Consider the following 20,759-nt stretch of genomic DNA (forward strand, 5'->3'; position numbering starts at 1 on the left):
CTGTCATTATGGTCTCTTCAAAATGCAGACCCTGTCACCGCTACCCGCTGCTTCCTGTTTAAAAACATTTACTCACTGCTTCAACCGCTTGTCAATGATCAACTGGGCTCTGCCTAAGTGAGCCCTTGCCTGCTTCTCCAGAATCATTCTCTATCCTTACTCTTGATGCTCCAACTAAAACGAAATTCATTTAGAGCCTTGAAAGTACCAGACTCAGCAGCACTTTCAAGTTTGTGCCAATCTCATTTCCTCTGTCTGAAACACTCCCACTGCCCGCATTCTGTCCATCTAAACCCCACTCACTCTCTGCTATCAGCCTGTTCCTCGTCCTTTCCAGGAAGCCTTTACCTGGATTGGAATCCTCTTTGGTGTGCCCATGGCACTCCACATAGGTGGCATCCGATACACTATTATATAGTTGCCTGCTAATGTGTCTGCAGCCTCCATTGAAATGTAAGCTCTGTTAGGACAAGTATTTTGTCTATTTGGTTCACCATTTTATCCCAAAAGCTGAAAATCTTTTCTGACTCTAGGGCCACTGCTAGCCCATTTGGTTTCTCTATTAGTAGCCAAGTGCTTTCGTGGTCTACACACAGCACAATCGTACATGTAGCCCTGCCTGGATCAAAGTATTTACTCATTAAATATCTGTTGAATTAATTTAGTTGTCCCTGGTTTTGACACTTACTTACTAATAGCTTTACTGCTGATTCTTTTTTTCTTTTTAAATTTTCTTTTTAGAGTTTAGAGCATCCTTTAACAATTAATTTCTTTGAAGATGATTGCACTACCATTTTCCAAACAAATGGAGGCTTGCAGAATCACTTCATTAGGGAAAATACACAGCTCACTCCTCCAAGGTGCCCCCCTGATCTACCAAAAAAAGGACATTTGCTTTTTATTTAAAATGTGACTCTTTCTATTTCCAGTTCTTTGAAAGAATAAGTGAGCTTTGTAGGAGAGGACACAACCGGAACCATTACCATTTGTTCTGCAAACAGCAGGCCCTAAACTTCATCTGTTCTAAAGTGTGAGAGCATTTGAAAGCATGAAGTTCACAATCACTATTATGCAGTTTGGCCCCCTTTGTTCATTTATCAAGCACCTTGTTGTGGCTAATCTGCCTTACAGAACTCAGAACTGCCTCCTTCCCCCTGAATTCTCAAGTGTCTGCCTCACATGGAGAAGACCCTCTCCACATACAGAGTACTTTTAGAATAATCAAGGAAATAAGTCATTTCAGCACAAAGCCTTCTTTCCTCCACATTGTTGAAAGAATTGTCAAAATACCACTTTGTCATTATTAAGATTCTTCAAAATACCAAGATGTTCGGTTTGAATGCTTCCTCCCACATTTCATCACAACATAGCCAAGCACTATAGTGAGAGTGAGATGCCCCCTCACATGCCACATTCTAAGGACAGGGCAGCTATCCTGTCAGCCTCTGGCTGGCCCCATTTCATGCCCTCTCTAGCAGACACTTCAAGCCCGGAGAGATTGTACTGATGAAGCACTATTGGAGCTGTTTTTTAAAGAACAGAGAGGAAGAATTTAAGTGTTGTAAGGAGGAGAATCTAGACTTAAATCTAACTCCTCCTCAAGAATTCATTCCGAGGCTCCTTATTGCTTCCTGAAATATTTCTATGAGCAAATATCTTGGCTTACCATAAAGAAAGTCTGGGATGACATCATAAAATAAGCTCATCTCTAAAAGAACATAAAAACTCGCCATGGATAGTGAGGAGGCTAGCTGCCATTCAACATTTAGATGTGTTAACAGCAGTAAGTAAATATTAATGAAAGCAGTTTTTCATTGATTTCAAGAACTGGACAAATACATGATCATAGAAATAATTCTCTAAAGAGAAGATTTCAACAAAAAAATTTAATGGTCAAAGAACAATCGTAATTTTTTTCTATTTATTATTAAAATCGTTTTGCATGATTTTAGCTTGCATCTGCAACGTGAGAACTATGTATTCAAAGGAATTTCAGAAACTAATGACTGAATAGTAAATATGCTTCAACTATGAAATCCAAACTTAGATGACTCAAAGTGTTGGACATTTCTTTTCAATGTATGTCAAGGAAAGATTTTAGGTCACTTTAATTAGCCTACAAGTCCCACAGGGAAAAGCTGATAGCATGAGAAGAGGAAAGTGTAAGAAGAGACCGCCTATCTTTGGAGAACCAAGAACCTGAACTAAATATTAGCTCTTTCACTCATCTGTTCTGCAGTTTTGAGCACTCACTCAATAGCTGAGGCTTATGCCTCATCTGTAAATTGCGGATGGTGAACCCAACATTGCAAGGCAGTTCTGTATATGAGAAAAAATATACGTGTGTGTATACATATGAAAAGCATCGTGCATAGTGTCTGGCAGATTTTAGGGACCCAACAATTTTTACAAAATAAAACTTGTAAAAATAAAAATCCAGTGCCCAATCAAGGACAAGAAGCTACCATAATTTACGGGCTTGATAGAGTCAGGGATTTTGACAGCCATGATCTCACTCAATTAGTACAACAGCACAGCAAGGTATGGCAGACAGCACTTCCAAAGTCAGCCTGCTGATGTCAATGGCAGTGGACTTCCTCCTACAGGGCATTGCCAGCTCTGGGTGATTAACGTTAAGTCAATAGCTAGGTTAATATATGGAGCATCTTGGATCTCCTAATAAAAAATTTCAGATATTCCAGAAATAATTTTCAAACTCTGCAATTTCTTTGCACATCTAATTACTTCCTTGATTCCACATTCATAGAATACAGACCTTAGCTTTTCTGCTTCTCATTTTGTTTATGTACACTACAATGAAAATCAAATTTTAATAACTACTATTATGTGTTTACATATAATGAGGCTATTTCCATGTTCTCACAGATGGCCTAGAATAACTAAACGTTATTAAAACCAGTTCTTATAAATGTGGAGAGTCTCTACTAGTTTATTTGATCTCTATTGATAAAATATTATTATTTTGATATTCATTTTTGTAATAAATGTTATGCTACACTGGAAATTTGCTAGAATCATAATTTTTTTTTCCCCAGAGGAGAGTAGAGAGAAAGGTTTTAATGGTAAGAATGTTCCCTCTTAGAAGTTGAATAAATAGATCATCAGTTAACTGGGATCTGAAAGAGCTGAGTGGATACAAAGTAGACCTTGGAAAAATTCTTTGCCCCTGCTGCATCTCTTGTCACTTCTCCACACATTTTTACTCCTTCCTGAGCTAACGGTTTATTTTCCTAATGGATCATGTTCTTACTTGTATCCATACCTCAAAACAATGTAATAGTTTAAGAAAAAGATATGGCAGTCTGGACAAATGTAGTACCAGGGGGGATGAGGAGAGAGGTTAAAGAACCAGAGGAACCGATTATGGTAACTTGTGCTCCTCATTTAAATAATTTACTGGGATATAGAAACCCCTTTGCTGTCTCTGCTCCTACATTCATCTGCCTTTCATTTTCTCCCACCGCCGTAGGAACCATGAACTTCAGGAACCCTCCATCTCTTACAATTTGCCACTTGTTCTATACTTACCTCCAGGCAGTTCTGTTTGCCTGATATGTTTACTCCCCAATCTTGCCTCCTTCATTTCCCAGAGTAAATGTTGCCTAACCTGCCCTTTCCTAGTAGAACTGAGCAGTTTTGTCTCATTTTTCAAAATGCTCTTTAAATATATTTCTGTTATAACTGGATTAAAAAATTATTAATTTGCTGTTGGTATCAGAGTTCTTATTAGGGGAAGAACTGCTTTTATTTAGGAAAATACACTGAAAAGCTGCAGTTAACAGGAAATTAGGCCTCAAGAAGGGGGGTTAGCAGGAACAACATAGAGACAAATTAAAGAACCGTGACCCCAAAAGGGCAGTGTGGAGCTGGGAGAGAACAGAGGGGATCGAGGTTGGGAGACAGGCTGAAGAAATCAAGAGAACATGATGGAAGATGGAAATGTGCATTGCCAGAACTGACAGAGACCTTTATGGAAAGAGGAATCTAATTTTCAATTTAAATTCATCTGCCATACAGTTAGACACAATCCTCCTATGCTATTACTCCCACTTATCCCCAGTGAAATTCTACTCCTTGTGGTGGCATCATGTGAGTGCAACTTTTAGAGTATGAAGGCGACAGATCTGTGACCCATATTTCAGTTGACACCAAGACTGAGAGGAAGGGACAGAGATCAAAGAAAGAACAAAGAAAAAAGAATCCAAAGAAACTAGGTCATGAGAGTTGGCAAAAAAATTTAGAGAAATAGAAATAGAAATACCATCCTTCCCCCATTCCAAACCCCTGCCTCCCTTCCCCACTGTGAACCATCAACCAGTAATTTTCCCACCTGTAAAATTAGACAGACAAACTAGATGATCCCTCAGGGCCTTTCCAGCTTTAATAGTCTATGAATCTAAGCTTTTTTGCCGAGCTTGGGGAAACTAATAAAAGTTATGTCCTAGTGTAGAAAAATATTTGGTTCCTTGAGTTAACTTGATTAGGCACTGGAGATGATACAAATAACGATAGTTGTTTAACACCTAGGTGAGAAAAAAAAAAAAGCATCAAATTAAGAGAAGTATTCTCATGGCACCAAACAATGGCTTGTTCAGATTCTTCTGGCAGTTGTGTAGCGTCTGTTCTAAGAATTACAATATGTTTTGAAATTACTACTTGAGTCTATATACAATGTGTGTCAGACATTTATGTAATTATGTTATTTTTTTAAAAAAATTGCAGTATTTGTGGATAAAAACACGGCGATATAAGCAAAAATATCAACATATCAACATCTCATTCTCTCCAAACTTGGCATGTTAAAGATGGTCAACATAGGCTGTCAGTAGCAATTGAAGAAGATGGCTTAGTCCAATTAATTGACTAAAATGCAATTATTTGGAAGGAGAATGTTAAATTGTTTCTGTTTATCTTCCAGAGGCAATTATCTGATTATTGGAAGTAACTTCAGCTACAGAGAGCTATCATTTGGAAAAACAGGCATGGGTTGTTTAGTTCTACCTTATTTAACTGATAGAAGGTCTGTTTTGGAATGGAGAGAGAAGACACTTGAAATTTCTAAAATGAACAGATATTAATATACTTAAGTCAATTTTTCATTAGTCCTATATTAACTGGATACGTACAGAACCAGTGGAGTCCTGCACAAAGTTCCCTAGGATCCATTATAGAATCTTTGGCACTGTGAGTAAAAGTTAAGCCCAAGGATCTGGGAACAAGCTGGGTTCCACTCTTGACTCCAACACTTCTTGGTCATGTGATCTTAGTTGCTGTCTGTGCTTCAGCTATAAATAATAGCTTCTAGCTCTTGGGTTTGTTGTGCGGATTAAATGAATTGATACAGATGAAGTACGTAGAGCCATGCCTACCACATAGCAAGTACTCTATAAATGGTTAGAAGATTTTGTCACAAGGAGAGATGCAGAGAGAGTATTAATTAGGAAAAAAAATAATAAGCAAGTGTTCTTTGTAATATTGGGAGAAAAATAAAGCATCTAAAAATAATATGACATTAAATTTAATTTAAAAAACAATATGATGTGATGGTAGGGGAAATACAAGGCACATGGGTAAAGAGGAGAAGCTATTACATGTTTCTTGTCTTCTACAGTCCAGACACTGAGCTAGGCACATTACCTGTGGCAACTTATGCAAGCTTTCTCACATTCTGAGACATAGTTACTATCTCTGCCCTATAGGTAAAGGGATGGAGAGCTCAAGAGTGCTAACTAAGTTGCTTAGCAGAGATCACAGAGCTAGTGAGTGGGTCAGTCAGGATCAGACTCAGGTCTGTAGACTCCAAACCTATGGTCTTTGAAATGCAGTCTGGCACCATTGTAGGAGAATGCATGGAGGTCTTGGTCTTCTGAGGTCAGCAGCTGTCTGAAGCAAAATCCTTAAACTCTTAGGTCTCGGGACTACTTTACACTCATAAAAAAAAGTACCGAGAACTTAAAAGAGCTTTGGTTAGCTTTGGTAGCATATTAGAAATTAAAGCTGAAAAAATTTAAAGTTATTTATTAATTTAAAAGGGACAGCAATAAACCGCATCACATGTTGATATAAATAATGTATATTTACGAAAAATAGCTATATTTACCAAAGCAGAAAATATCTGTGCAAAGAGTAGCATTGTTTTACAGTTTTTTCAAATCTTCTTAATGTCTAAAGTATTATCTAAACAAAATGATCAGGAAATTTTAGGCTAATGCTCAGATAAACTTGATATAATTTGACGAAATATAAAATCTACATTTTAAAGTGCTTTATTTGGGGGGAGGTATGGTAATAGGCAAATTATGTCAATATAAACAGTGCTACATCGGTCTTCTCTTAAAATTTTCTAATTGGGGAATGTCTTTAGGTTTAATGAAAGTCATAGAATTTTTAGTTAAGCTCTTTTTTTAAAATGCTTAGCGGGGAGAAAACTTACCTTCAAAGAAAGACCCAGTACTACATGACATCGATCCCATTAAAGTTTCTGAACTTCTTGGTAAGAGCAAATTTTATTCAATCATAAGTATGAGGAAAGGCCTAGAAAAGGAAAGGAAGATGTGAGAATGAGATAAAGGAACAAATGAAATGCTGAGCTGACGGCACCAGCGGCTGAACTTGCCTCCTTCTTATCGCTCCAAACAAGTTCTTCCAGGAATCTGGAAAATTATGGAATATTTCTGTTAAACATGAAGAACATTGTTGAGATATGTTTACTTAAAATTAACTGTTTGAAATACTATCGTATATTTTAAGATACACAATGTGGATAAAAATGTGTAGAGAGAACACATTTAGCGCTCTTTCGTGAGGCGTTCTTCTTAACCCGCGCAGGGATCCAAGCCAACTAGTGTGGGAAACCGGATGACACAGGTTTACAGATCACTACATTTCATTCACACAATACTAAGTGCTAACGGACATTAAATAATATTATATTATAATAAAAATAATGGCTAAAATATATACTAGCAAAGTATATTTATTGATTAGAGAAACAGTTTAACTAATGATTAAAATTGTAGACCCTGATACAAATTGCTTCGGTTCAACTCAATTTACTACTTGTGTGACTTTAGACAAGTCCCCTATGCTCTGTGTGTCAGTTCTATCGGTAAAATAGAGATAATGATAATAATTTCTAATTCATAGCGTTGTTGTAGATTAAATGAGGTAACATATGCAAAGTGTTTATAACCAAGCATTATTAAGAAGTTGCTATTATTATCATTACCATCATTATTGTTATATGGTTTAATGGTTTATTTTAATTCTGATTTGAAATTTCTCCACTATAGTACACAGCCAGCCAAGCACCCTATAAGGAATTAAACACGAGGACTGCCTTTTCCAGAAGGATCTTAATCCTCACAATTTCTCTTCATTGGAGATCTTCCTGGCATCCAAGGGAATTTTAGATGAGATTCCACTGAATTCTTTGGTCTGGATACTATACCTGTCACTGGAGATGAGAGTTTCATCCAAAAGTTTCCAACTGTTCTTTATTCATGTTTGTACGCCCAAAAGACAAAAGATAACAGCAATCTCCATGTTGAAGTGTTATCAACATATTCTCTGTTACAATAGGTATCTCCTTTGGTTCAATTTTCATTTTTCATTCTCCTTTTTCCTTTTAATCGGCCACAAGTTCCATTTAAAAAAATAACTCACAAGATAACTCTTTACTCTTTCTTGTCAATTTCTCCATTGACTCCCATTCTTCCTGCAGTTTTAAAACGAATGAATATCTGTAGGAATAAACAAAGTTCCCTCAGCATCTCCTCACCAGCCCACGTACTCTGCTCCATTCTTTCCCAGGCAGGTGCAGCCTCAGGGTACATTCTTGATTTCTTTATGCATCAATGCTTATTAAGAGCTAGCTTATAGCTCACAATAGTTTTTGTAATACAGAGATGTTTTCTACCTTGGCGGACACAGAGAAAATGTGGTTGGCAAGTGAAGTTGTAGCACAACCTAGCAATTCATTTTTATCATCAAGTAGGACTGCAAGGCCATGTGCATTCCTTACATTCTGGAGAGAGACACACAGAGACACGAGAAGAACGCTACCACCAACACCACCACCACTGCATCAATACAAACAAGGACAATATACCAACCAGTCAAAGGATTACCTAGCCACATGACTGGAAGCTTATACCCCAATGATACCAGGGTACAGATTCCTAAAGCAGAGGATCCTGCTTTTTCCTCAAACAAAATCTCCACACACTAGGTCCCCTCTCTTCTGGTTCAAGGCTCCCTTAGGATCTTTTCTAAGCAGAGTAAGTTAGGAAAGTGTTGGTTTCGTAAACCAACAATGCTGCCACTACATTACTTTTTACAAAGAACCTTTATGGCTGGAAAACAAAACAAAATACTGTGAGCTAATTTAAATTGTAAGGTAGGTTAGAAAATGCTTCATATCAGTGGGAAAATATGTACATTTACGAATTTTGCCAATTTAATTCATATTCCAAAAGGAGAACCGTTTTGTAAAGAGATTGCATTTAAAAAAAGCATCCTCATTTTGCCTTTTCCAGCTGTATTTGGCTAAGATAGCATTTCAAGCTTTTCATTTTTTTCAGGTACGAATGGTTTTCTCTAAGCCACTTTTATTCCTACTAAGGTTTTCTATGCCCTCTAGTGGTTGTTCTGTTTCTGGCATTTGAGGCAAGGTAATGTACAATTAGGAAGCAAAATTTGCCCTGAGGGGAATATAAGGACCGTTGCTGTTCACTCCTTGAAGTATGTGAAGTGTTTTCTGGGTGTCGTTACTGAGAGGGTGATTCTAGGATGACTTCACCTCAAGTTCCACAAAGACAGGTTCAAGCTTCTTTATTTTTCCAACCTCTTTCCCTGTGCTCCCCAGCAATGAACTATTGAAGATTCTACCTCATTTAGGCTACATTTGATAATTTATTATAAGAACTGTTTATTTCAGTTTGGAAAGAAACAGAAAAGAGCCTATTTCTGTCCTTAAATTCTGGCTCTTGGAGGAGAAATTTTAAAATTCATTCCTCTGAGAAATGGAAAATGGGTCGTGCCAATTTTTAAGGCCATTGAGTAGAGCCATATGGCATTTTGTGGGCCCTTCTTCCTGCTTTCAAGTCCAGTGAACTTAGTAGGAATCACACTCTTCTCATGCTCAGGCTTCCAAAAAGCCAAGGTGATTTGAAAAATATGTTCTGAGATGTAACAGCTGTGGCTGCATGGTCAGAGGCAGATTTATTTTGGTACAGCTGCCAGGCCCTCATCACGCCTTCTGTAAATTTTGATCCCTAGTAATTATTGGAAATGACACCAACTCTTCTTAATTAACCCCTCTGACATAAACAGAAGGTGTGCTTCCTCTGTGGATTTCCTCCAGGACTGCGTGTTGGGATGGGGAAGATCTCGTTGCTCTGTACACTCACTCCCTTATTCACTAATTCTCAAAAGATTAAAATGATGAGGTGGGTTTGTTCAGATCGGCATTTCATGTTAATCTAAGAAGAAATATTACCTATCACTTATACAGCAATGGAAGAAAGAACCAATTCTAAAGAGGTAAAGGATGAAGAAGCAGTGTAATGTTACAAAATGTATCCATGCAGTTCAGCTGTGACCACCAAGACAATCTCTTCTATAATTTTTACATCATATTTTCCAAAAGATCATTGTTTTAAATGTTTATATTGTGAAATACATTATATACACACATGCATATATATATACGGTTAACTCTTGAATAATGAGAAAACAAATACCCTTGTACCCATTATCTTTATGAGGTAATGTCAACGTGTTTTACCAATTAGTGTATAAGTGTCCCTTCCTAACAGGACTGTAGGAGAATTTACTTTGCTGTGTCTCTTTACTGATACTTCATATTATCCAACTTTTAAACACATATCAATAGATAGATGTGAAATGGCAGCCCACTGTAGTTCAATTTTGCATTTCCCTGAATTCCAACGAGTTTAGACAGCTTTCCTTATATGTGGGGGCCATTCATGCCATTCATTCTGGGAAATATTTATGTATTTTTACTTGTGATTTCTACTTAATTGTTTGGTTTTTTTTATTCACTTGTAAGAATTCTTTGTATATTCTAGATATGTAGGGTCAAGCTGTTTATATAGCAAATATCTTAAATAGCCATTAAAGACTGTGTGAAGATTGTATTTTTGCTCTCTTTATGCTGTATTTTGATAAATAGAAGCTCTTAATTTTGTATCTAATTGAATTTATCAATAATTTATTTATAGTTTATATTTCTTGTGGCTTGTTTAAAAATACCTTTCTTCCCAGATTTTTAAAGATAGGCTCCTATAGCTTCTAAAGTGTTACTGTGTTGTCTTTTACGTTTGTGATCATGAAAGCTAACTCTCCACCAAGCTCTCATGCCACTCCCCCTTTTCGGAGGATAGAGTTATTTTGAAGAAGTAGCTGCTCAGTCAGCAATGAGTTAACCCTTCATAGCATCCAGATGGGGCCAATAAAATATGGAAATGAGATAGCATTTATATAAAAAGTGTGTGCCTTCTCTCTTTCCTTATCCACAAAGGTGCAAGGACTCCAAGACACTAGGATTTGGTGAAGCCACAGATGGAAGGAACGCAGATGCTTAAGTAGCCTGCCAACCAGGAATACCTATGTTGAGCTGTCACTTGAGCAAGGAAAGGACTTCTATTGTGTTAGCCACTAAATTTGGGAGCTATTTTGTTTCATCAGCTAGTATTACTCTAACTAATATGAAAACTGCTATTTTGATGTGGGAAGCTGCCTTAACAAATTCTAAAATATGTGGCATTGATATAGTGGATGAGTGGCAGGCAGCAAAGGAAAAAATGAAGCAAGACAGAAATATGGAGAGTTTTGCTATATTGAAGCTATAAAATTTTGCCTGCTGTGATTGTGAAAGCAGATCAAGTGCCTAGTAGATATGTAGCTCTGTGCAAAGTAGTTGGAATTAGCTAGAAATGTGTATGCTGGTTTTTGCTCACTGTTTATAGCAAGGTATAAAAAGGAAAAAATGAGTCCAAAGAAGAAGTGGTTGGCACGAGAGAAGGGATGGAAGGATTAAAGAGAATCCAGAAATTTAGAGTTTCGAAGATAGACAAAGCTATTTAAATCCTCTAAACCAGGATTTAAAAATTAGAATTAAAAGGACTTTGAGCAAAAAAAAAAAAAAAAAAAGAAAGAAAAAAAATGTTTCATTAGGAATTCTCAGTTGCATGAAAGGATTAGTTAGGCCCCATGGCAAAGATCAGATTAAAGTTACATTTTTCCAACTCAAGATTATTTTGTGTGATGACCTGAAGGTATCTCCCATTGCACAAAGTACACTGAGAGAAGCAACTGTGGGAGATAGAGAGCAGAAAACAAAGATAAAAATCAGAGTAAGAATTATGTCTAGGGAAAAACTGACCTGGTTATTCATTCATGGAATTTAATGGAAGCAAATAGATGAGAAGCCTACTAAATATCTGTAGAAATTATCTTGCTAAATAAACTGCAATCTGGCTTTTAAAAGTCTGTGACTATACAATAGACTTCATGCTTCCAAACTTGCCCCAGCAGGAAGTTGGTAGCAAAAATGGAGTCCCATCAAGGAGGATGTATTCTTTCAGCCCATTTCAGATGAGGCAGTAAGGCAGGGATTCTCCCTAAGTATGGTCCCCAAACCAGTAGCCTCGCCATCTCCTAGGAATTTATTAGAAATGCAAATTACCCATACTCACTGAATCAGAAATTCTGGAAATTGTGCCCAGCAATTTGTGTTGTAACAAGCCCTCCAGGGGATTCTGATTATTTCTAATGCTTGAAACCACTGCCTTAGAGGAAAAAGAATCAGGAAGAATATCCTGGACAGTGGAGAACAGTGCAAAGGAAGTTTTTTCTAAAGAGCAGACTTGAGTCTTACCAGGAAACTTCCACCACAGCCAGGGAACAGGGTGTTCACAAAGCCTGCATGGCAGGATTTCAAATTCCTATGACTGTTGTCTCCTTCCTTTTCCTTTTTTTTTTGAAAGAGCTTTTGTACTGAAGTTATCTTTAATCTGTTCTGCTTTATGTATTGAGGCTGAGAACAGTCACCAAATAACTTGTCTTTTAGTTCCTAAATAAGCAGATAATGAAGATCTACAACCAGACCATGCGGAGAGAACAATGACCAGTTATTGCTAATGGAATGTGAGAAAGGTGGTTAAGATGAAGATAGTTAAAAGAAAGACTGAGACGTGAGACAGTGGAGGAGACATGAATTAAAAGGCATTTATTTGTGTCCTTGAATCACTGGACAAAAGTTACCTTCTGACCAGGAACACTTACACTGATTTTTTTAAAATAAGTAATAAACTCCTATTGTGTTGAGACAATTTCTAATTCTATTTCTTTCATCGTTATGGATATATTCCATTTTTTGTTTCCTTGTAAATTAGTAAGTTGTTTCCTATTTTAGACGTGTCTCTTTAAAAGAGCATAGATTATAGTACTTTACAGTGTAGTCTGAAAATCTTGTTTTTTTAACTGGAATATTTAGTCTTTTCACATTTATTGTGATTACTAACATAGTTGTATTTGTTCTTTCTCTTTATTTTACGGCCTCTGTTTATCTCACTTTCTTTTTCCCTCTTCTTTCATGACTTCAATTGGATTAACTCACATTTAGTTATCTATCTTTATAGTTACAGGTAAACAGAATTGTATTAATCATAAACCTTGGTTTATGACAGATTTTTATCACTATTCTATGTAAAACCTTCCTTTATATAATCCATTTGTTTGCTTCTTTATTAATACGATAAACACTTGTAATCTAAAGACCCAACTATTTTTAGTTTTCTCACACATTCTCTTCTTTATCTTCTGAAAATCTGCTCATAGATACCTAGGACCTTCTCACCCTCTATTTTAGGTCTATTTAACTCTTTCATATTTTTCATTTTCTTGTTTCTGTGGGTTGCATTCCACATAGTTTTTTAATCTCACTTTCAATTCATTAATTCTCTTATTGCTAAATCTAATCTCCTGTTTTACCAATACATTAAAAATGTTTATTTCGATTTATTATATTTGTTATTTATAGAATCCTGTTTTCTTTAATTTGCTTAATCATTTTATAGTCTCATGTTCAACACTCTTCTTCTCAAGACTCTTAATTTTTTAAACAAAATAAACATTTGACTTTACAATCAATCTCTGTTCTTTCTCACATATGAAATCTTGGATGATCTGATTCTTCTATCCTCAGGTCCTGAGGTATTTTGCCCTTTGTGCCTTTTTGTTGGCATTTCTTGTGAGTTCCTTTTAAATGTGTTTCTCGTTTTCCTTGGAAACTTTACCAATAGGAATTTTTGGAGACCCAGGTTAAAATTGTGTTCCCTCAGAGAGGTTTTGCATATGCTTCTGCCAGTTGCCTGGTGGTACTACCCATCTGGAAATCACTTTAAATTCAATTCTCCGCTTGAACTTCAATTTTAACATGCAGGTAACAACAAATTTACATGAGAGCTTGATGCTGACTATGATTTCTCAGGGGAAAATTTATTTTCCTTCTATCTAATGTCAAAGTAAATGCAGGCTATTTTATATTCTGTTCTCTTCTGCTTCATAGCCTTATTTATCATTCACCCCAGCATGGAGAGTAGAGCGCATTGACGTGCAGAGTTTTGCAAGGATCTCCCATTAGAATCTCTACCTTTTTGAGTACCCTACATTATGTCCTATCTCTCATATTTAAGATGACCACGTATCATTACGGACACTTTTAAGAATAAAAGTGAGTGCTATTAATAATTATACCAGGGCAAAAGGCATTAACTAATATTGTTCAGGATGGATGCTCAACCCATTCATCCTCACACAGGTATTGAAACTTAGACTTAAGAGTGCCAGGATTTTGCAGATGCAATTTGGAAAATTGCTGCTTTTGCTGCCTGTTGACTTCTAGTTTCCTACCTTTGTATTTATTTTTTTCCTTTGTGGAGTCTTTGGTTTCTTATCAGCTCAGTGAACATTTTTATAGGTATTTATGAAAATATTTTATTTAGCCATTTTCATTGTTTCCGACTGAAAGGTTTTGTGGTAAATTTAATCTAGCATGTTACTAGAAACAGAAGTCTTTTCCCTTGTCATCAAAGGCAATACAAAGACTCAATTTAAGCATGAATTTTTCATACGCAGAAATTGGTCGAGTAAGAATTGGGATTAAAAAGCAGGTATTTCTCATTCTAAAAGAGGCTCATTTTTGTTGTTGTTCTATATATCATACCTCCTAGCATATTGCCAGGAGCTGGAAACACAAATAAATGTGCCCATGCATTGGGGGAGTTAATAACCTCACTGGGGAGAAAAACAACACAGGGACATGGAAGGGTAGTAATCCAAGTCCTACATGACACAGTGCCCAACGTGGGTCATGAATGAAAAAGAAAGTTGTAGAACTGGCTATTCTGGGCTAGGTGGGTGGAGAAATATGCACAAAAAGCTGAACTTAGTGATTTCAGACTTCTGACCTCTGAAAGAGAATAAGTTTGTAGTATTTAAAGCCAATAAATTTGTGGCAATCTGTGATAGCATCCAGAGCAAAGTAACACAAACCGGATGCTGGATTTAATAGACAAAGATATTAAAACAGAAAGTTAAATATATTTAAAGAGCTAAAAGAAAATACAATTTATTTGGTGAATAAGAGGAAATTTCAGAAGAGGAGTTAAATGAAAATTTTGTAATCAAAAAGTAAAATAACTGAAATAAAAACCCTCAGGGAAGGCTTATTCTTTCATATGCAGCTTCTGTCAATCGATCAAAAATTAATAGATATACAAGAAGACTAGATCACGTCGCCAACAAATATGAGGAAAATGGCAGACAATAGAAGCAGAAACAAAGGTAATCCAGATATTGAAATGGACAGCTAAAGACTTTTAAATAACTATGATTATTCAATTTAGAAAATATGGAAAAAGTAGACAAAATAGATTAGGGGACAAAGAAATTCACTGAATGGTAGAATTAATAAAGAGAACCAAATATACATTCTATAAATGAAAAAATATCATATTGACATTAGGAATTCAATGGATAGGTTTAATAGCAAATTGCTTACAGTATAAGGCAGGATTAATGAAAGACAAATCAATAGAAAATATTTAGACAAAAGTGCTAAAAGGAAAATAGAAATTTTTAAAAATCAAATACAAGCATTTTACAATTTAATTTCTTTCTGGGAACTTGGTAAAGGGAGGGGCTCTCAACCCCTCAGGCATTTTTACATTGCTGGCCATGTATCATTTGATATCATTTGCGCTGATTGTATAATAGTAGGTAGATTATATTGAATAGTGTTGCTGGGTAGATTTTAAGAATAAAATTAGAACAGAAAGTGATGTTTGGCCTCAAGTACTACATGGCCTTGTAATTGTTAACATCTTGTTTTACCCCTTCTCAGAACCTTCTGAGGGGAAAACAAAATGATTTGCACTAGTCCAAGAGGACATACAAAGGCACTAAGGAGGTTTGGAAGAGAAGTAGGTAAGGCAAGTTCTGCTGTTGGCCTCTTTCCCCAATGGTGCAGCTCCAACCCTGTGGATCGTAGGCATGGCTCTTAATCGTGAAGAGTTAAAGAACAAAAAATTTGGCCCATATTGAAGAAAATTCTATCAACACTTACACTCTCATGGAGGAAGCACTGACTGGAGAGCCAGTTCCTATGTCTCTTTTCACCCCTTACCTGTGCTTTCCCAAAGGAGGAGGAGGAGCTAGATCCGATCAATGGGGATAGTTAATGAATCAAAAATCTTTCCAGAAAAGCTATAACTAACAAAAGCAGAAAAATGCTAGAATTGTGAAAACCTTAGCAGATTAAGAAAACAATAAGCACTGACTGGTAAACTATGAAGGCAAAGGAGATTGGAGAAGTTGCTGATAGAAGGATCAGGCTCATACATCCTGAAATCACTGCTCGATTACTAAATGAAGGGTAGTCAGACACTACACATCTCCTCAGCTGGATTAGCAATTCTGAAAAAGAAAACAGAAAAGGAGACAAGGAGGGAGAGGGGAAGGAAGGAAGGAAGAAGTAAGGAAGGAAGGAAGGAAGGAAGGAAGGAAGGAAGAAGGAAGGAAGGAAGGAAGGAGGAAGGAAGGGAAGGAAGGGAGGAAGGAAAAATCTGCATCTAATCTAATATCTAGCTCTACCTTTCAGTTACAGCAAAGGCATGGAAGAACATAAGAAACAATAAAATGGAATTCAAACAGCCAAATCCACACTGTGGAACATTCCACAAGAAAAAACAACTTGACATCTTCAGTAAATAAAAGGTAATAAGTAAAGGGAGAGAAAACTCTAATAGATTAAAAGCAATTTAATAGACACATCGACCACGTGTAATGCATAGGCCTTGTTTGGATCCTGGTTTGAAAAACAACAACAACAACAACAACAACAACAACAACTGTAAAAAGACTTTTGAAGTAACCAGGGGAATAAAAATACAGATTAGATATTAAATAATATTACAGATTTATTTTGTTTCGTGTGTTTTGAGATAGATATTGAAGTATTTATAGGTGAAATTACTAAGTTTTCTAGTATTTGGTTTTAAATATTCTAGAGAAAAAAATCATAGGAGGGGATAGATGAAACTAGAATGGTAGGATGTTAATTGTTGGTGAAATTAAGGCATAGATATGTGAGGTCATTTTGCTACTTTCTCTGAGTTTGTGTCTTTTTGAAGATTTCGCTGAAAGTTAAAAACAAAGTGGAGGGTTTACTGTGTCTCCAAAGTTCTGAACAGGTTTTTCTGGATACAGTGAGCCTGACGAGCTTCCAGTCCTTATGTGGAGAGCAGACCAGACAGCTCCCTCTCTGGCAGACAGTCAGAGCTCTGCCTTTTGTTCTCAGACTTTCTCTGCCTACAACTAGGTGAATGAGGCAAGGTCATTCGGGTCCCATTCTAGCTTTAGAAGTATCATCAATCTCTTTTTTGGCCTCAGTTCCAAACTGCATCTTCCAGCACAATTAGCCCTGAACTCCTTACTTTGGAAAATAAAACCTACCCTTTGAATCCAATTTAGCTTGGATCTTTGCGATTATATTCTATCAGCAGAACCCTGGAGGGCAGACAGTCGTCTGAACCTGACCCATAACTGCAGGGTGCTCGTCAGATGAGAGAATTACAGAACAGCTGAATCGAGGGAAGGTATTTTGAGGATAAAGGAAAATTATACATGGTCTCAAGCTAAGGTCAATTATCCAGGGCAATAGAAATGCTTTTAAAAAATTGAGAAAGTAGGATCGAGTGTCGGAGGATGTCCCTAAGAAAGCAGAATAAGGACCAAAGACAAAGTAGAAGAATTAATATCAGAAAGAGAGACGATTCATTGTTCTGTAGATTGGTGGAAAGAAGAAAAGGGATAAAAGAAACTACAGAGACAAGTTGAAATAGACATAAAGGAGATTAAAGTGGTTTTTCTCTGGTGGGTGAAATATTTGGAATAAAAAGCAATAGAGAAAGAGAGAGAAAGGAAAGGGGGTTGTGCCCAGGGCTAGAATAAAAACAGCAGTGGTATAAAGGCTCACCTGGCTACACTTTGGTGATGGCCCAGGAGCTGGGCTATTAGACAGAGTGAAGAAGAGAGCTACCCAGCTTCCAGTTTCCAAGTGGACCTTTGAATGCTACTCCACGCTGGGCACCCCCATGGATGGGCAAGCCAGGGCCTCTAGTGAAATAGCGCATTCCATATGCTACAGAAAGGCACAGGAGAAGTTGGCTCAGAAGGTAATGGGGTGGAGAGAGCACCATCATGCAGAAAAGTTCATGTACAGAAACCACTGGCTTTCCTGTCCGCCCCCCTGCCCACCCCGCACCTCCAACCCCGGCACACCTGGCAGAGGTTTCTGAGGAACATCCTCACTTAAGTCTAAGTCAGATGTAATGTCTTAGAAGAACATGAAAACCACTAAGCACTCCTGTGGTATGCTTTCTTCTGCTCAAATCATCTATTCCAGCCTTATTCTATAACTGATTCTTAAAATTACTTTTGTTCTCTAAACACGGAAAACATAAGCTTCGTGTAAATATAATTGCGGCAAAGCTGCATTTTCACAGAAAAATACTACCAGCCTAGTCAATGATTTTTAAATTAGTTTATTAATTATATCAACACGTTTGCTAGGGTTTTAAATATTCAGACTAGGCATTTCCTCAAATATTTACACTTAGTGATAATTATGCACATACACAATTCAAAAATAGCTTTAGCTATTACACTAGAGGGCATATTTTCATGATAGTCACAAAAGAGAAAGGTATCTAAAGAGAATTAGTGTTTCCTTCAATATTTCACCACAGATGGAAATCAAAACTACGTTATATTTTATTTAATACCCAATATATACATAGTATTTAAAAGTATTTCTGTTCCCCAAAAGTGTTCTCTCCTTCCCCAGGACATGTTGATAATTACTAATACAACCTGATAATTTCAATAACAACTTTGAAAATGATCTACAACAAAAACATAATACCCCAAATATCTTACAGGTATTCATTTTATCTATTTTCACTGACATCTTCGAATTGTCTCAAGTGTATGATCTGGTTGCTTTAATCTACAAAACTGAATAAAGCCTAGTGAAAAATATAGTTTAATGACCTCAAAGCAAAGTTTGAAAAAAAAAAAAAAGGTTTAATGACGAGAAATGTAAAACAAAACAAAACAAAATGAATGTTGAAAAAGATAGAAATAATGCCTTGAATAGTCTAGGGGTTTAATACAAGTAGGTCTCAGTATGAAGCAGTATGAAACTATGAGTGAAAAACTAGCTTTCTCCTATCTTGGCCCTAACTTACTGAGAGACCTAGCGCAAGTGTTCTCCAACGTGGCCCTGAGTTTTTCAATAGTTCCAATTTTATATTTAAATCCTTTACTGATTGCAAGTATCCCAATCTTATATCTACCCAACGGAAGATCTCGATAAATAGGTTGCAAAGAACTCCTAGCAGTTCTGCCTTGGCTTTGGCACAGAATTACTCGAAGACACAATATTTGCTGAGAGTACATTGAGGGAGATATTCTGGACTTCTCTGAATTTCTAGGGAAATTATCAGCGGACTTTCCTCTGTGGTTGAGTAATGAAGTATGTCAAGGGTTGTTTGAGTAACCGATTTTCTTTGCTTGCTCCTGGTCCCCACTTGCTTTGCATCTCACCATTGAACAGATGGCCCGCTGGAAGTTGTCATTGACCACCACATACAGTAATAGGTTACCAAAGGTGTTCAGGGCAGCTAATGGTTTAGAAACAATATAAGCTTCATAGATCTGATTCTCAGTAGAGCAGCTGATGGAAAGCAGGCGAGATTCAATCCGAATGACCCGCAAGATATGGAAGGGCAAAAAACATATATAAAACACGAGAAGTAGCAGAATGGTTAGCCTTCTAGCTTTCTGCTTAAGACAGCTGCGAGTGTGAGGACCTTGGGTTAGGGTGTAGATAATCATTGTGTAACAAAGTGTCACTATCACCAGAGGAAGGCAGAAAGTAGTAGTGGTCAGAATTACGTTGTACCATTTGAGAGTGATGAGGTCTTCTGAACTGGTGAGGTCAAGGCAGGCAGAACGATTGGTCTCGGTGGTTGATGAGATCAAGAAGTTCATTGGAATGACAGCCATCAGGGAAACGATCCATACCACAGCACAGGCCACCACGGCCCATCGAGTTTTGTGAACGGAAAAGCAGCTCATCGGGTGATTGATCACAAAGTAACGGAAGATGCTGAAACAGGTGAGGAAGAGGATGCTGCTGTACAGGTTGAAATGGAAGCCAAAGCGGATCAACTTGCACATGAAATCCCCGAAGATCCAGTTCTCGCCACTGGCGTAGTAGTGAATCAGGAAAGGGAGGCTGGTGAGATACAGCAGGTCTGTGCAGGCCAGGTTCAGCATAATGACCGTACTGCTTTTCCAGGGTCGCATTTTGAAAATGTAAGTGGAAATTGCCACCGCATTCCCTGGAAAGCCCACCAGGAAGATGATGCTGTAAATAACAGGGAGGTAGTGCCTCCTGAGTGAGATTTTTTCATCAGTGCAATTACCAAAAGCAGCTGCATAATCAGGGAAATCAGATGCATTTGCAAAATCATCTAGTGGCTCATTCATGGTTGTCTCCTTTCATCTTGCAAGAAAACAAGAGAATTCAGTTTGGCGATATGAATTGACAGAAGCAACTCCCTGATAAAAGAAAATAGAAAACATTAATGTTAGAGTAATGAAAACAATGATCCACTTTTAAATGAAAATGGCTCTAACATCCTAAATTTGCCACTTTTTCCTCTTTAATCTCAAAAGAGATCCTGTGGAGAAGAAATTGAATTTCTAAGAAAATGGCTGTGAGGCGAGTTACTAAAGACATCTAATACTAATATAAAAGTTAAATTACCATGAGAATTAATATGAAAGATTGGGGGAAAAAACCCACGCAGAGCTGTGGAAAACAATTTGACAAGGTTGCTGTTTGGCAAGCCATAGGGTATCACCATTAGAGATTTTAACAACAAGAAGACCCATCATTAATCAAGTGTGTCATACTTTACCTCTAAACTTGACAAAATGCTGAGAAGTATTTCTTATTATCTCTGTTTCACAGAAGAAATGAAGACAGGGAGGTTACGCAACCTGTCCCTGGTAACATTGCTAGTGGCCTAGTGGCATGGCTCAGATCAGAACCCAAGCTCATCTGAGTTAAAAGTTATTCT

General features: G+C 37.1%; 1 protein-coding gene across 1 annotated transcript; it reads right to left on the minus strand.

The window, feature by feature from the left end:
* Window positions 1–19,050: 19,050 nt before the first annotated feature.
* Window positions 19,051–20,175, minus strand: OXGR1 (oxoglutarate receptor 1). The gene has a single exon (XM_039837476.1). The coding sequence runs from the start codon at window positions 20,161–20,163 to the stop codon at window positions 19,150–19,152; it is 1,014 nt and encodes a 337-aa protein (XP_039693410.1). The 5' UTR covers window positions 20,164–20,175; the 3' UTR covers window positions 19,051–19,149.
* Between the last annotated feature and the right edge of the window lie 584 nt (window positions 20,176–20,759).

Source organism: Pteropus medius, unplaced genomic scaffold (assembly GCF_902729225.1).
Source record: "Pteropus medius unplaced genomic scaffold, Ma_sr-lr_union100, whole genome shotgun sequence".
Lineage (NCBI taxonomy): Eukaryota > Metazoa > Chordata > Mammalia > Chiroptera > Pteropodidae > Pteropus > Pteropus medius.

Bases quoted from the DNA above. Each gene is read 5' to 3' on its own strand.
- OXGR1 (XM_039837476.1), bottom strand. From the start codon at position 20,163: ATGAATGAGCCACTAGATGATTTTGCAAATGCATCTGATTTCCCTGAT.